The sequence below is a fragment of the Trichosurus vulpecula genome, chromosome 8 (assembly GCF_011100635.1).
Source record: "Trichosurus vulpecula isolate mTriVul1 chromosome 8, mTriVul1.pri, whole genome shotgun sequence".
In the NCBI taxonomy this organism is placed as follows: Eukaryota; Metazoa; Chordata; class Mammalia; order Diprotodontia; family Phalangeridae; genus Trichosurus; species Trichosurus vulpecula.
In genome coordinates this window covers 177,299,998-177,314,266 of record NC_050580.1, presented here as the reverse complement: position 1 = coordinate 177,314,266, position 14,269 = coordinate 177,299,998, and the positions used below count along the sequence as shown (strand labels likewise).

Genomic DNA, 14,269 nt, shown 5'->3' with positions numbered 1-14,269 from the left:
ACACAGTAGGTAAGTTCCCTCCCCTAAACTCAAATGAGACAATGTATATAAATAATTACTTTGCAAATATTTAAGGACTCTATAAATGTCAGCAATTATTATTTTTAGATGAATAGATATTAAGCTGTAAGCTCCTGTACTTTGTTGGGACAGTTTCAGGAGCCAAAGGCAAGTATTTAGCTGTATGATATGGACCTGGGTCAGCTCAAGGTTGTAGAAAGTGAGGGGCCTCAAGAATGTCAACCTGAGGTGAATTTTGGTATATACAGCCCTGGGTGGGAAGGGCTTGGAGGGGACCCTGCCATCCTCCCAGAGGACCATTTAATCTCCAAACATCACAACATTTCATTTTCCATTTAAAAAATTTATTACATCAAAAATAAACAAATACAACCAAACCTAAAACCCAAACAACCCAAAGATACAAGAAGATCATAATCCAGGCTTTCTTGTCTAACCCAGAAAAAAATATCTGAAAACATTTTAAAAAACAAAAGAAATAGAAATGCCAGCTTCAAAAATATTTATCCAAAAAGTAAGGCATCCACTTTACAAAAAAATCGACAATACAAGTAGAGGAACGGGTTGACAAAGGAGGCTCAATAGGAAGGGGTTGACCCCTGCACCTTGGCTGCTTTCTCTTTATCAAAATCTGGGCCTTGATTAATTAATCATATGAGGCAGTGGGGTAGAGATGGTGATCTAAGGCAGGCTAGGGGTTAAAGGTAGAGGGGAAAGAGAAATAGAGCTGTCCTTGGAATTCCCAGTCCTTAAGAGTGAACTGAGGAGATTTAAAAAAGGAGCCAGAAGGAGTATTGGGAGAAGGTAGGTTTCCTAGCTCCAGGTCTATGTGGTGATGCGTGGGAAGGGACAAAGTTTGGAGAGCAAGGAAGGAATTAACAGATCTCAGAAAGCTTTGTGGGGATCCAAATTCCGTGGACCCACCATCTTTAGCTGCACAGCTATGGTGGTTGAAGAGGTTAAAAATTAGCCTTATGACAAAGGACCAACATCCTATTTCTATGAAACACATGGAAAACCAACTATGAGACATTCATTCTATCTGTCAAGACATAATGAGGACTTATTATCTTGGTTAGCCAGCCAGAGGAACTCCTTTCTTCCATAGTAAGGGAGAAGAAAGTAGATAAAGTTATCAGATAGGCTTTTCTGACATTATCTCTCTAAGCTAGCTTCCATCCTCCCTCATAAAAGTCCTCTTTGTCTCTTAGATTAGTGGTATGTCCTATCTTTGGAAATAAGTCCTGAAGGGAAGGAGGAGGGGAGAGGAGGCACTGTCTGGATAGGAGTGTATTTGTAGGGGAAGAGAGCCCCAGCATGAGGGTTGCTTGGAAAGAAAAGGGGAAAATAAGATGGCACTGGCCCTCACTCACCTCAGGACATACTCCTCCCGAAGCCCTACTTCTCTGGTACTCTTGTCTTAAGATTGTAGAATGAGATCCCCAGTAAGAAGTAGGTAGCTCCAGCAGGGAAAGAAGGATGTCCTAAGAGAGAAAAATGGGAAGATTTATGCCCTGACCCTGGTGTGGAAGATGATGGAAGAAGTTGGCCCAGCCCAGATTCCAATCTGGGGACTACGGTAGCTCAGAGGGGAGACGCCCTACCCCAGGGAAGAGAGATATAGTGTAACTCTGAAAAAATGGCAGCACTGAGAGATGGAGTTGGGGATGGGACCTTGGGGGACAGAGAAGGGTAAATACTGGTGATAATTACCAAAACATCTCCTTCCCACTAAGGGCAGTCCCAAGGTGGGGAGAGGAGCTGCTAAACCCTGTTGCTAGCAAAAAAAAAAAAAAAAAAGCCACCTCTATGAAACCAACCAGGAAACAAGCTTCTCTGGGTCTAGAAAGCTTTGGCACCGAACTAGGGGGTAGGATACAGGGAACAGTACAGTGGTGTGTGTGTGTTGGGGGAAGGGAGAGATGGGGAAGAAGAGGCAGTGCTCATCCTTTGTTGGTCCTTAACCCTAGAGGGAATTTGTACATGCCTGGCAAGGAGCCACCAGTGAGACAACAAGACGATGGGTGTGTGGGGAAAACACCTGTCTCCTTCCTTTTCTGAGACTCCTGCACCCTGTGATAGGCTCACAAGCTGCTGCTGCCATCAATTCCCCTTCCCTCAGAGACCTCTGGCTTCCATGTCTGATCTGTTCCTCCTTTCAACTCAGGCCTCTGTTCTTAGGCTTGGAAGGGAAAAAGAGAATGCAATACCAAACTTGTTTCCTGAGGATGCTGCTTACAGGGGATTTTTGCATACTTGTTGGCACCAGGATTTACCCCCGGACGGCCCTCACTCCTATAGTTGGGGTCTGGGTAGAGGAGGTGTCCCTTGGCTAGACTCCCTCACCCCTAAACATCTGAGGGGGCAGTTCCCCTCCCTAGGGACAGCAGCACTGATGAATGAATGATATTCCTACATAGACCCTAGCAGTCTGTGGCTGGTTGTTTGGGTACAAATTAAACTGGTTATCATTTCCCTCCTGTACCTCTCTGACTGCTCCTGCCTGAGAATAGTTTTGGGGTGAGGGTAAAGAAGGAGGTTGAGCAAAGGAAGGGATGAAGGGTGGGGAATCAAAGTCAGAGAAGCTCAGAGACAAGCCACTCAGAATCAGGGTCGGGATGAATCGGTTGACTCCGGCCCATTGGGGCCAGTGGATTTGTAGATGGGCTGGCTCTGTTCTTTCATATCATCAATAGATTCTTCCTCTTTCGATGGGCTCTCATCCACCTGGGGATATACGACCACACACAGCTTCTGGCTCACCAAGGTTAGGGATGCTGAGAAGGAAAAATGCAGGAAGAAAATCAGAGAACTTCTCACCGCGGAGGATGTGATGGGATTGGCTCCCCAAACGCTACTTACTGGAACCCCACCTCTAATGGAGGACATCCCATAAGCTCTGCCCATCTGCACCTTAACTTACGATCCTTTACCTGATGGTCTGTTCTCCTTACGACTAACTCACTCTAGCCCTAGTCCCGTCAATCACTGCCCCATGGGCATTTCATCCTCCTCAGTGCCCCTAAAGGTGGCATTTTCCCGGGCTAAAGACCCTTCCTATAGGACGCTGGCTGATTTCTTCGGGAAGCAATTGGAGTTAAGTGATTTGCCCAGAGTCATACAGCTAACATCTGAGGTCAGATTTGAACTCAGGTCCTCCTGACTCCAGGACCGGTGCTCTACCCACGGTGCCACCTAGCTGCCCCTGATTTTTTCTTAACTTCTGAGGTGACCTTTCCTATCAGTCATGCATTTTTTTTTTTTTGCGTTATAATTTTCTATGTGTCTACGTATCTATGTAGAGAACAATTGTGGTAAAGTGTACAGAGGGGCCAGACTTGGAACTAGGAAGATATGGGTTCAAGCCCAAACTTTGGACACATACTAGCTGTATTACCTTGAGCAAGTCACTGAAACTCTCGTGTCTCTAAGCAACTCTTTAAAGACTGAGAATAGGAATTTTTTTCATTAATTGTACTTAATTCTTCAGCACCCAGCTGAAGGACCCCACCTAGGACTGGGTATATAAGTATAAAGAACAAAACATTACTCACTTAAAGGAATCTTACACTCCAAGGTTATTAATTGATTAAATGACTATAAATTCCAAAGCAGGTGCTGATCTACACTAATAATAAAGTCCTGTGGAAGAGAGGGGAGGGAAGGTTGTTGGTTGTTCAGTCATATCTGCTTTGTGACCCCATTTGGGATTTTCTTGGCAGAGGTACTGGAGCGGTTTGCTATTTCCTTGTCCATTTTATTTTACAAATGAAGAAACTGAGGCAAATAGGGTTAAGTGACTTGCTCAGCTAGTAATTGATTTGAACTCAGGATAGTGAAGTCTTCCTGATTCCAGGCCTACCATTCTATCTACTGTACCACCTATCTTCCTCTATTAATAAATTAGATGACTATAAATTAAAAAGGAGGTGCTGATCTGAAATTTGCAAAAGGAGCATTTCCACTGGGAGTTCCCAGTACTAATAAAGTCCGTGAAAGAGTAGGGATGGAAGGAGAAGGGATGAATGTATTTTATCCTCCCTATTAAACTACAGGCTCCAAGAAAGCACAGACCATGTTTTAAAACAGTGCTACCAACACAATGGCTGCTTAACAGAAACCTGGTAAAATTCCCTGGTTTTCACATAGTATTTTGTTGAGTCATCAGTCTTGACAACTTGTCTGAAAGATGTCCCGGAAAGGTCTTCTTTTTGGGATTCTGTTGAGCCAGCTAGAGGATATTCTGTTACCAACCTCAGCACTAGACTCTAGACCCTGGTAAACTGTCAAGGTTCTTGCTGATACTGTTTCCCAGGTCCTAGACTGGATCATTGACTATCCCTCTTTCCTAGATCCCCTCAGGCCAGCTGTGGAGTCATCCCCAAACTTACCTATGAAGTCATTGAAACACTGGGGTTTGTGCTGCCAGTACACACCGAGAAAGTAGACAGGGATACCTGTCATCATGATAGCCAGGCCAGTGCCACAAACCACAGGCTCTGACCACAGACTAAAGACCAGTAGGAAGGCCCAGAACAGCAGGTAGATGACAGGAAATATCAGGTGTATCTGGTGGATAGAGTTGAGATTCTGTTAGCCACAAAGTCTCGTGAACAAAATGGGAATCCTAGATACTAAGATTCTGAATATCTAGCTCCCCTACAGCTCTGGGGAGATCTAAATACTTTTGTTCCTTTTCAGGATTAGAGTAGGCATTTTCTAATCTGCAGCCATGATAAGTCTATGATTCAGCCACAGACATCGGAGAACCTGCCCACAAAACCCAGGCCTACCTAGAACTTTATAACCTTTGCTGGTCCTTTTATTTAATTCTAAATATTTTTATTGGTAGCATTTTTATTTGAAATTCATCCCTTCCCTCACTCCCTGAGCCCTGTAAAAGAATAAAAAAAGAGGGTGAAAAAAGTTCAGCAAAACCACCTGACATCATTAACCAAGTCTGATAATGTGTACAATGTTCCACACCCAGAGTCAGAGTCTTTCACCTCAACAAAGCCGGGAGGGGAATATCCTCTCTACTAGTTCTTTCTAAGGGACTTGGGAGGCTAAAGATATCTGAGGCAGAGGGTTTATCTGATATAGTGGTTCCCAAATATTTTCCAATAGCTAATCTCTCTCCTACCCGCAACACCCACAGCCTTCTACTATAGTTAATTTTGATTCCATTAAATTAAAATGTTTTTGCACAAACAAAGCAAATACAACCAAGATTAGAAGGAAAAGTGGAAAGATGGGAATTTTTTCACCAAGTGTTTTTGCTAATGGCTTCGTTGCTTAAATATATAGAGAAATGAGTCAAATTTATAAGACTACGGGTCTTTCCCCAATGGATAAATGGTCAAAGGATATGAACAGGTAGTTTTCAGATGAAGAAATTAAAGCTATACATAGTTATATGAAAAAGTGCTCTAAATCACTGTTGATTAGAGAAATGCAAATTAAAACAACTCTGAGGTATCACATCACCTATATCAGATTGGTTAATATGATACAATGATACAAAAGGAAAATGATAAATGTTGGAAAGGTGGGAAAATTGGGGCACTTAATGCATGGTTGGTGGAGTTGTGAACTGATCCAACCATTCTGGAGAGCAATTTGGAACTATGTCAAAGGTCAATCAAACTGCGTATACCATTTGATCCAGTGATACCACTACTAGGTCTGTAACTCAAAGAGATCATAAAAAAAACAAAAAGGACAAATCTTATTTATAGCAGCTCTTTTTGTGGTGGCAAAGTATTGAAAACTGAGGTAATGCCCATCATCAGGGGAATGGCTGAACAAGTTGTGGTATATGAATGTAATGGAAGAAATGATAAGCAGGCAAATTTCAGAAAAACCCGGAAAGACTTACACGAGCCAATGCCTAGTGAAATGAGCAGAACAAAAGCATTGTACACAGCAACAACATTGTGTGAGGATTAGCTATGATACGTTCAGCTCTTCTCAGCGATGCAACGCTTCTAAATTCTAAAAGACTCATGATGGAAAATGCTATCCACATCCAAAGTAGAGTCCGAATGCAGATTTTTTTGGTTTATTGTGGCTTTTCCTTTTGGTTCAGTTTCTTCTTTCACAACATGACTAATGTGGAAATATGTTTAATATGATTGTACGTGTATAGCCCACATCAGATTGCTTGCCATCTTGGGGAGTGGGGATGGGGGAGACAGAAAAAAAAATTGAAACTCAAAACCTTTTTAAAAAAATGACTGTTTAAAACTATGTGTAATTGGGGAAAATAAAAATGCCATTTAAAAGAAAAAAAAAAGAACTGGGTCTAGCTAGGATCCAGGTTTCCTAATTCCCAGAGTTTCCACAGATATAAATGTGAAGGCTAACAAAGAAGCTACTCAAAGAACAGAATGGATTGATGGATGAGGGCTGCTCTCAGCCCGGAAAAGCTGAAGGGCAAGGGGGTTTCAATGACCAAAATCTCACCTTGATGGGGCGGGCGATATTAGGTTGCTTCCAGCGCAGGACAATTTGCCCAGCGATTGTGACACCGTAGAATAAGTAATTAATGAAGCCTACATAGTTGATGAGTGTATATATGTCACTGGTCACCAGCATCAGCAGGGTGGAGAGACACTAGGAGGATGTAAAGTTGAAGTTAGAGTCATTCAGTTACAAGGACTCTGACAGGTCCTCTTGATTCCTGAAAGCCTCAGAATCTAAATGATGCCACTTTAAAGATGCCCAGAGAAGACTGCTTTACCTCCTTCAATAAGCTGCTCCCCTGACCCTCTAGGTTAGGCATTTCTTCCTAATAACTTATAGCCTTCTTGTTGCAACTGATAAAAAATTTTCTTTTTTTCTTTTGAGCAGAGATGGAGAAAAAGTCACCAGCCTCTGTAAAATACCTTTTCATAGTATAAAAGGAACAGAAACTAGTCCCTCTCATCCTTGTTTTCTCTCAATTTGATCATTTCAGCTCCCATCACACCTTCCCCATTGGCTGAGTTTTCCAGTCATTTTGGCCACCATGTTCTTTCCACCACTCTTGAATGGAAGAGGAGTCCAGTCCAGTGTGGAGTATAATTTTCTACCAAAAATCTGATCAATACCGAGGATAACGAGAGGGCATTTTCATGGCTCCAAGTCAGACGTGTGACTGCACCACATCGCTGATTCAAGCACCCCTTGTGGTCCTGTAGGACCCTGGCATCGTCTTCAGCCCCACTTACACATGACCAATCATCCGTATTTATATCCTCAACTCTTTGGGTTTTTGTCTTTTTTTTTCTATCAAAGTGTACTACTAGCTTGTCTCTGGCTACATTGAACTGTATTCTGCTCATTTCTGACCAAATTTCAAATAACCCAAAGTAATCTTTCATCAAACCTTATCAAGCAATGGGTAGTGGGGGGTACTGAGGAAGGTAGAGCATTTAGAAGTCAAAAAGTTTTAAAAATGAATGTTAAAAATTGTTTTTACATGTAACTGGGGAAAAAGAAAATACTAAATAAAATTTAAAAATAAATTTCCCCTCTGTGTCAGATGTTTTTAGGTTTATCAGCTTCCTTACCTCCCCGCCCCCCTCAGTTTGGCAACCTCTTTTTTAATGTCGGGTCTTCTCATAACTGAGGATATTTCCGTTCCCTTTGATATCAATAAGAGGCAGTGAAGGGTAGTGAGTAGAGGGATGCTCCTCGAAGCCAGGAAGACTTGAGTTCACGTCCAGCCTCTGACACATACTGGCCCTTATTGCCACACTCAGTGGCAGCTCTTTAAGACAATAATCAGTAGAAAAGGTACTGATCTACACAGGTGGAGGTAATCTCCTCACCTTGAAGTTCCCTATGAACTCACAGGTTCAGAGCATGTAATGCCACATTCAATCAGTTGGGTGTTGGAATGGTCTATGTGAAAGACTGGAACTGGCAGCTCAGATGCTGATTAGAATGCGATGGGTTAGGTCCAGTGGTGGTATTCAAATAAATTAACAACCGGTTCTCCATGGAACCAAGCCAAGGCTGCTACTGACCTGGTGAGTGGGTGCAGGCCCTGTTCCGCCCCCTCCAACAACCGGTTTGCCTAACTCAACCTAAAATTAGGTACTGGTTTTGCCGAAGTGATGCAAACCAGCTGAATCCCACCACTGGTTAGACCTAAACAGAAATAGGAACAAAGGGGAGAGAGCTAAGATGCGGCAAGTGGGCTGAGGGGCTGACCGGTCCTTACCGTGAAGAGGAGAGCAGGGATGGGAGTACAACGTTTTATATGGATCATAGCCAGCACACTGGGCAGGTGGCCTTCCCGGGCTCCGGCAAAGAATAGTCTAGTAAAGGGAGAAACAGTAGGGATCTGCCATGAGATGCTATTTCCTCTGGAACTAGCAAAAGCTTAAGACTCCTGGCATACCCCACTCCCTCCCCTCACAGCATGCCCCATCCTCAGCCTCCCCCAATAACTGGTACCAATATACAGGCTTCCCCCATCCATGCACATACTTAACACCCAAGACATATACACATACTGTCCTATTCGTCTCTCCATGCTGTCACTGAGGCAGCTGACAGATGGGCTCTGAGTGACCTGGGAACACCTGGTGTCTGGGGTCTAGGTTGTTAATGGCCATGCCATCTTCAAGCATAGGCAGAGAAGGCAGCTACCTGCCTGAAATAATTTCAGAAGCTGCTGGGAAAGTCACCTCCCTAAAATACCTTTCTGTACTTTGTCATATTTGTAACTATATATACCTTTCCCCATTTTTATTGAAAGGACAAATCTCTTTGGAATAGAGAGTTCTAAGTTCTCATTAGTCATTTATACTTTAGTATGAATATTGGCTTAAGTGTAAGGGAGGAGATAAGGAGAAGGCCCAGAACTAGGAGGTTCGCACTCCAAAGATGGAACCGCTAATTTCAGTTCTGTCCAGGGTCAGCACTGGGAAGGGTAAGGGAGGTGCTGACTAGGGATGGCAGCCCATGAATTAGTCAGTCAGGCAACAAGCATTTATTAAGCACTTATTATATGCCAGGTGTTGCACTAAGCACCGAAAATACAAAGGAAGGCAAAAACATGATCCCTGGTAGAACTGGGTCAGGTTGACACACATGAGCATGTTTGCCAGACTTGCACAGGAATCTGAGATGTGGCACCAGGTACTCTCTGCCACCAACTGCCTTGGCCACCCTGCCCCACCACATGCAGCCATACACGTGCCCTGGATGCTCCAGCCCACCTGTGAGCACCCCTGCAGGGTGGTGTCATGCACCAAGAACAGCCCCCAGATACAGCTGAGTCTTATGTTTGCTCTCCTATTTGTGCAGCCAATACCATCCTCCTGCCCCCCAAATCTGTTATCCCAGTATCCAAACGTAAGGCTGCCTAAAGACAATCCCTGCTCTATAGCTGATGACTGAAGAAATGAGAGGGTGTCACACCCACACACACTTCCACATCTTGGTAAAGAGCCATCCATTCCATACCTGAAATGAAACCTTTTTAAGGGACAAGTAAATAAATGAGGAGAGAAGGTCATTCCTCCAAGAAGGGCCTTAGGGGTGGGTGGGTGAGAGAATACCCCACCCCAGATGACATGTGCAGATGACTAGTGCACACATACATCCCCTGTCACTTGCATGCACACACACAACTACACCCATCCACGTGCATCCAGACCTGCCTGGAGGGACAAACCCAGCTCTAAATTGGCTTTAGTCACTTTCTCTTCCAAAAGATTCCAGAGAGCCACGATGGACAGGCTCTCTTCCTGGGCCCTCCGCTGTGACTTCCAGGAAGCTGCAGCTCCTGTTTAACAGGCACATGAGGGTGCCATGGGTGAGTGTTTGATGCCTCAGTTACAGGAATGGTACCAGGACTCCGCACAATGGCCCCCAAACATGGCACCTCGGCCCCCTCATGGGAAAACCTGTCTCTGCTGGGGTAGTGCTATGTTGGCTATAAGCCAGGCCAAGTTAAGCTCACAGGCAGCCCAGTCAGTGAGCTGAGTAGTGGGTGAGACAGCATGTGGCCTCCCTGACTGCATGACTGACTCTGATTTGGGTATGAAAGCTCCCCTGGGGCTCTGGCCTTCCCAGGAGCATGAGGTGGCTCAGTTCCAACCCAAACCTAGTTTTGCTAGAACCCTTTCTGGCCTCCTGGAGGCATTCAGTTCAAGGTGAAGAAGGGGAGAAGATGAATCCTTTCTCCTGCTCCTCCTCACCCTCCATACTCTGCACCTTGGGCCTGCAAGGGTCACGGCAAAGACCACCTGGGAAGCCGGGCTAGGTGCCTGCATAGCCTTCTGCCCCTTTTCCCTGTATTGGTTCTTCAAAGACACTCATATTCAAGTGAAAGATATGGCCCTGGAGGGTCCAAAGGAGGAAGGGCTTAGACTTAGGATCACAGACACCATGTAGTCTAAACTCCTCACTTTACAGATGAGGAAACTGAGGCCCAGAGAGGTTAAGTTTCTTACTCGTAGTCACACAAGGCAGTAAGCGGTAGAGCTTACTGTGAACCCAGATGTCTGGCTCTAAGGCCAGTGGTCTTTTACAGTGCCCACACTCAAAAATCATGTCTTCCTCTTTCTCTCCCTGTCCCTTCCCAGGGTTGTTTTCATTCTCCTCATTAGCACCTGGAGCCCCAGACAAAACAGACCAAGGAGACTTTTCTATCCCCTAACAGGTCATCGAAGCTGAGAATGAAAGGGTCTGGGGGCCAACCCCACCCCTCCACCTCATCACTGAAGTGGGTCCCAAATGGTAAAGGTGCTGCTTCTTTTTCCACCCAATGGTAGGAACCTTAGAAATTGCTGTCTACACATGCATGTATGAGCTCTCTCTCTCTCTCTCTCTCTCTCTCTCTCTCTCTCTCTCTCTCTCTCTCTCTTTCTCACACACACACACACACACACACACACACACACACACACACACACACAGAAGTACACACCTCTCTGTAAACCCAGAGATATACACAGAGATCAAGAATTCACACATACTTTCACATGTCATATGCATACTTACCTACCTGGATGTACAAAAACGTGCATACATATGCACATGCAAACACACAAACACACACATTTTTGCACACAAAGCCATTTAAACAGCCAGGCTCCCCCTCTCCACTCACAGACAAGTGTTATGTGCACTCACCTGGAGGATGTGAAGAGAGATCCATTGACTCCACCAAACGTGGACAGAGCGACAGAAATGGGCATGATCCAGGCCATGACCCCGAGAAGCTTCTCTCCAAAGGTCTGGAAGGGAAGACAAGGGACAAGTGGAAACTCTGTGCTGAGCTCACTTACAGAAAGAAGGAGCAGTGCCTGTGTTTGCCCTCCTTCATGTTGCAAGACCTCGAGTTCAAATCCAATCCCAGATGTGTATTAGCTATGTGACCCTGGGTTAGTCACTTAATCCTGTTTGCCTCAGTTTCCTCATCTGTAAAATGAGCTGGAGAAGGACATGGCAAACCCCTCCAGTATCTGTGCCAAGAAAACCCCAAATGGGGCCACAAAGAGTCCAGCAGGACTGAAGCAACTGAACAGCAGCAAAGCATTTATACGGCATTTTAAAGGTCTGCAGGATTGCTTTATGAAATCTCATTTTACCCTTACAACAACAAAGGGGCCACCCGCTATTTTGAACACAAATTCTTAGCTAAAAACAGGTGTAAGGAAGGGAGGGAGGTACTATTACTATCTGCATTTTTCAGGAGAGGAAACTGATGCACAGAGAGGTTCAGTGCCTTGCCCACAGTCACACAGTCTAGTCTTTCTTCTCTCCAATCTACCTGCCGTACAATTGCCAAAACAATCTTCTTAAAGCATAACTATGACCATGCTACTGCCCTGCTCAAGGAGCTTCTTATAGTCTCTAAGATAAAATACAAACTCTTAAGTGCAGCAGTTAAATCTTTTCACAAACTACCTCAGCCTACCTTTCTAGGCTTATAGAATATTCTTGTCCTTTGTACACTCAATACTTTGCAGGCCAACTGACCTGCTATTCCCCATGTGTGGCACTCATCTCCTGCCTTCCTGCCTTTGCACAAAGCATTCCTCCCCACCGCTCCTAGGCACTCCCTTTTCACCTCTGCCTCATAGAATCCTTATTTATTTCAGGGCTGTCCAAAATGTGGCAGGACTACAAGCATAGAAATTTGTATAAATGCTTTTAGAGCTCTCACTAAAATGGCAAATCAAAATATATTGTCTATTGTTTCAATAAAAACCTAAGGCTGGACAGCCCTGGTTTATTTCAAGGCTCAGATCTCATACCATCTGCTGAGATAAGGGATTCCCTACGGTCTCCTCCACATATCATCTTGTCTATACTCTTTATCTGCTTACTTTTTATATCTATCTCCCTCTCCTAGGAGAAGGTAAGTTACCGGAGGGGATGGACTTTTTTTCATTTTGTCTCAATCTTTAGAGTCTCCCATATAGTGTCTTGCACAGAATACAGACTTAATAAGTGTTTGTTGGATTGGATTGGAGAAGACAGGTTGAGAGCAGACTTTAGTCCTACTGGAGAAGAAGATAAAAAAGATGCCTCATCGAGATACACATAGGCTGGAGGCCCATAAAAACTCATTCAAGGAACCTGATCTCCCACTATTTTGAGCATGCATGCTTGGCTAGAGCTAGGTACGTGAAAGTCTTCTCACTGTTTAATGAACAAGCCATGCACATTTCTGTCTCCCAGCATTCACTCATAGGAAAGGCAGCACAGGAAGGAGCAGAGATTTGATCTGGGAGTCAGGAAGGTCTGGGTTTAAGTCCCACTTCCAACATGAGCTGATTATGACCCTTGGACAACAAAAAGGAACAGATGCTGATCTGCCTTGGTAGATCTCACCAGGGAGTTCCTTGAAACCAGTGACATCCTAGATCCAGATCAAATGTTGATTCAAGTACTAGTAATGAACACCTTCCCCTCTCCCCTCAAGCCCTGGTTGCCTTGAAGACCCAGCTCAATTCCTACCCTCCTCCATGATTCTTTTCCTAACTATTGAGTATCACTAACACTACATTTCAATGATGTTGACACCTAACTAAGTTCCAGGCAAAGATGAAAAAATGGTATAAACCCTGACCTCAAAGAACTTACAATCTAATGTAAAAAATGGTCTGGCAAGACCCAATGATAAGACACACAAAGGAAAAAAAAATCTTCCTCTGAATTCTTGCAGCACTTTAATACCACATGGCACAATTTGGCACTTAATTATAGAATGCTTACCCTGTTATTTCAGCTGCCATCATTTTTCTCTCCCCAGTAGATATGAAGCAACTCTGATCTAAACAGACTGGCTTTCTCTCTGTCCCTCACACACACGACACTCCACTTCTATGCCTTTCTATCCATGGCTGTCCTTCCATGCTTGGAATGCACACCCTCCTCATCTCTGCCTAAAAGGATCTCTCTATCCCTTTAAGACTCAGCTCTATAAATTCCCTCAAAACCCCCAAACTACCTTGTATTTAACCACTTCATATTTATCTTGACTATACTTTCTCTTGTTAGAATGTAAACTCATTGAGGGCAAAGTCTCATTTCAGTTTTTGTATCTGTATTCTGAGCTCCTAGCACAGGATCTGGCACATAGATGTTTATTTTAATAAATACTTGTCCACTGATCAATGGATAGACTGTGTGTTAGGTTTCTTTAGTAGTCACACTACAGCCCTTATCCCAGTATGGCCCAAGCAATGGACACTCAAGTTAATATTGGTGGGCCAATTCAGTGGTCAGGAAATTATAGCCCAGGCCAAGAACATTCTCAGCCCACAGCAGCCTGGATTTGGTTGTAGTTTGCTTACTCCTTGCTATAGAATTAAATGAACATTTGGAGAATGGAAGAAAATCCGTGAAAGTTGAATGACTGGCTGGTGATACTTGTTAAGGGCTCACAATGGAGTTGAGATTCATGATACAATTCTCCTTCCCTGGGGATTAAAAAGTTGTTGCTGCCGGCCCTGATGCAATCTCATGAGCAGCAAATCATAAAGGGGGAAAAAAAATAAAAATAAAATTAAAAAAAATCATAAAGGGGGAAATGACAGGTTTGAAGGCTCCAGATATCACAGGTTCTGTCCCCCTCTGGAGATAAACAGTCAGGCCTGTGTTTCAGGAAAGCAGAGATGATTTGCAAGAATTTGTTACTTTGGACTGGATTCAGATCTGTTCTACCATTGACTTACTCGGTGACCCATAGGTGATCAATAATTCTATTCTGTTCAATTTAATTCGATCCAACAAATAC

The 14,269-nt window shown here is 44.0% G+C and overlaps 1 protein-coding gene across 2 annotated transcripts in view; it reads right to left on the bottom strand.

Moving 5' to 3' along the window:
• Positions 1 to 355: 355 nt before the first annotated feature.
• SLC7A8 (solute carrier family 7 member 8) overlaps positions 356 to 14,269 on the bottom strand; it is a 74,030-nt gene continuing 60,116 nt past the window's right edge. For both annotated transcript variants that reach the window (XM_036735042.1, XM_036735044.1), the window contains 5 exons: positions 11,155 to 11,258; positions 8,231 to 8,327; positions 6,487 to 6,636; positions 4,413 to 4,590; positions 356 to 2,798 (listed from right to left, as the gene is read on the bottom strand). In XM_036735042.1, coding sequence (XP_036590937.1) covers positions 2,629 to 2,798; positions 4,413 to 4,590; positions 6,487 to 6,636; positions 8,231 to 8,327; positions 11,155 to 11,258 — 699 coding nt within the window. In that variant the 3' untranslated portion in view covers positions 356 to 2,628. The remainder of the gene's footprint in view (positions 2,799 to 4,412; positions 4,591 to 6,486; positions 6,637 to 8,230; positions 8,328 to 11,154; positions 11,259 to 14,269) is intronic.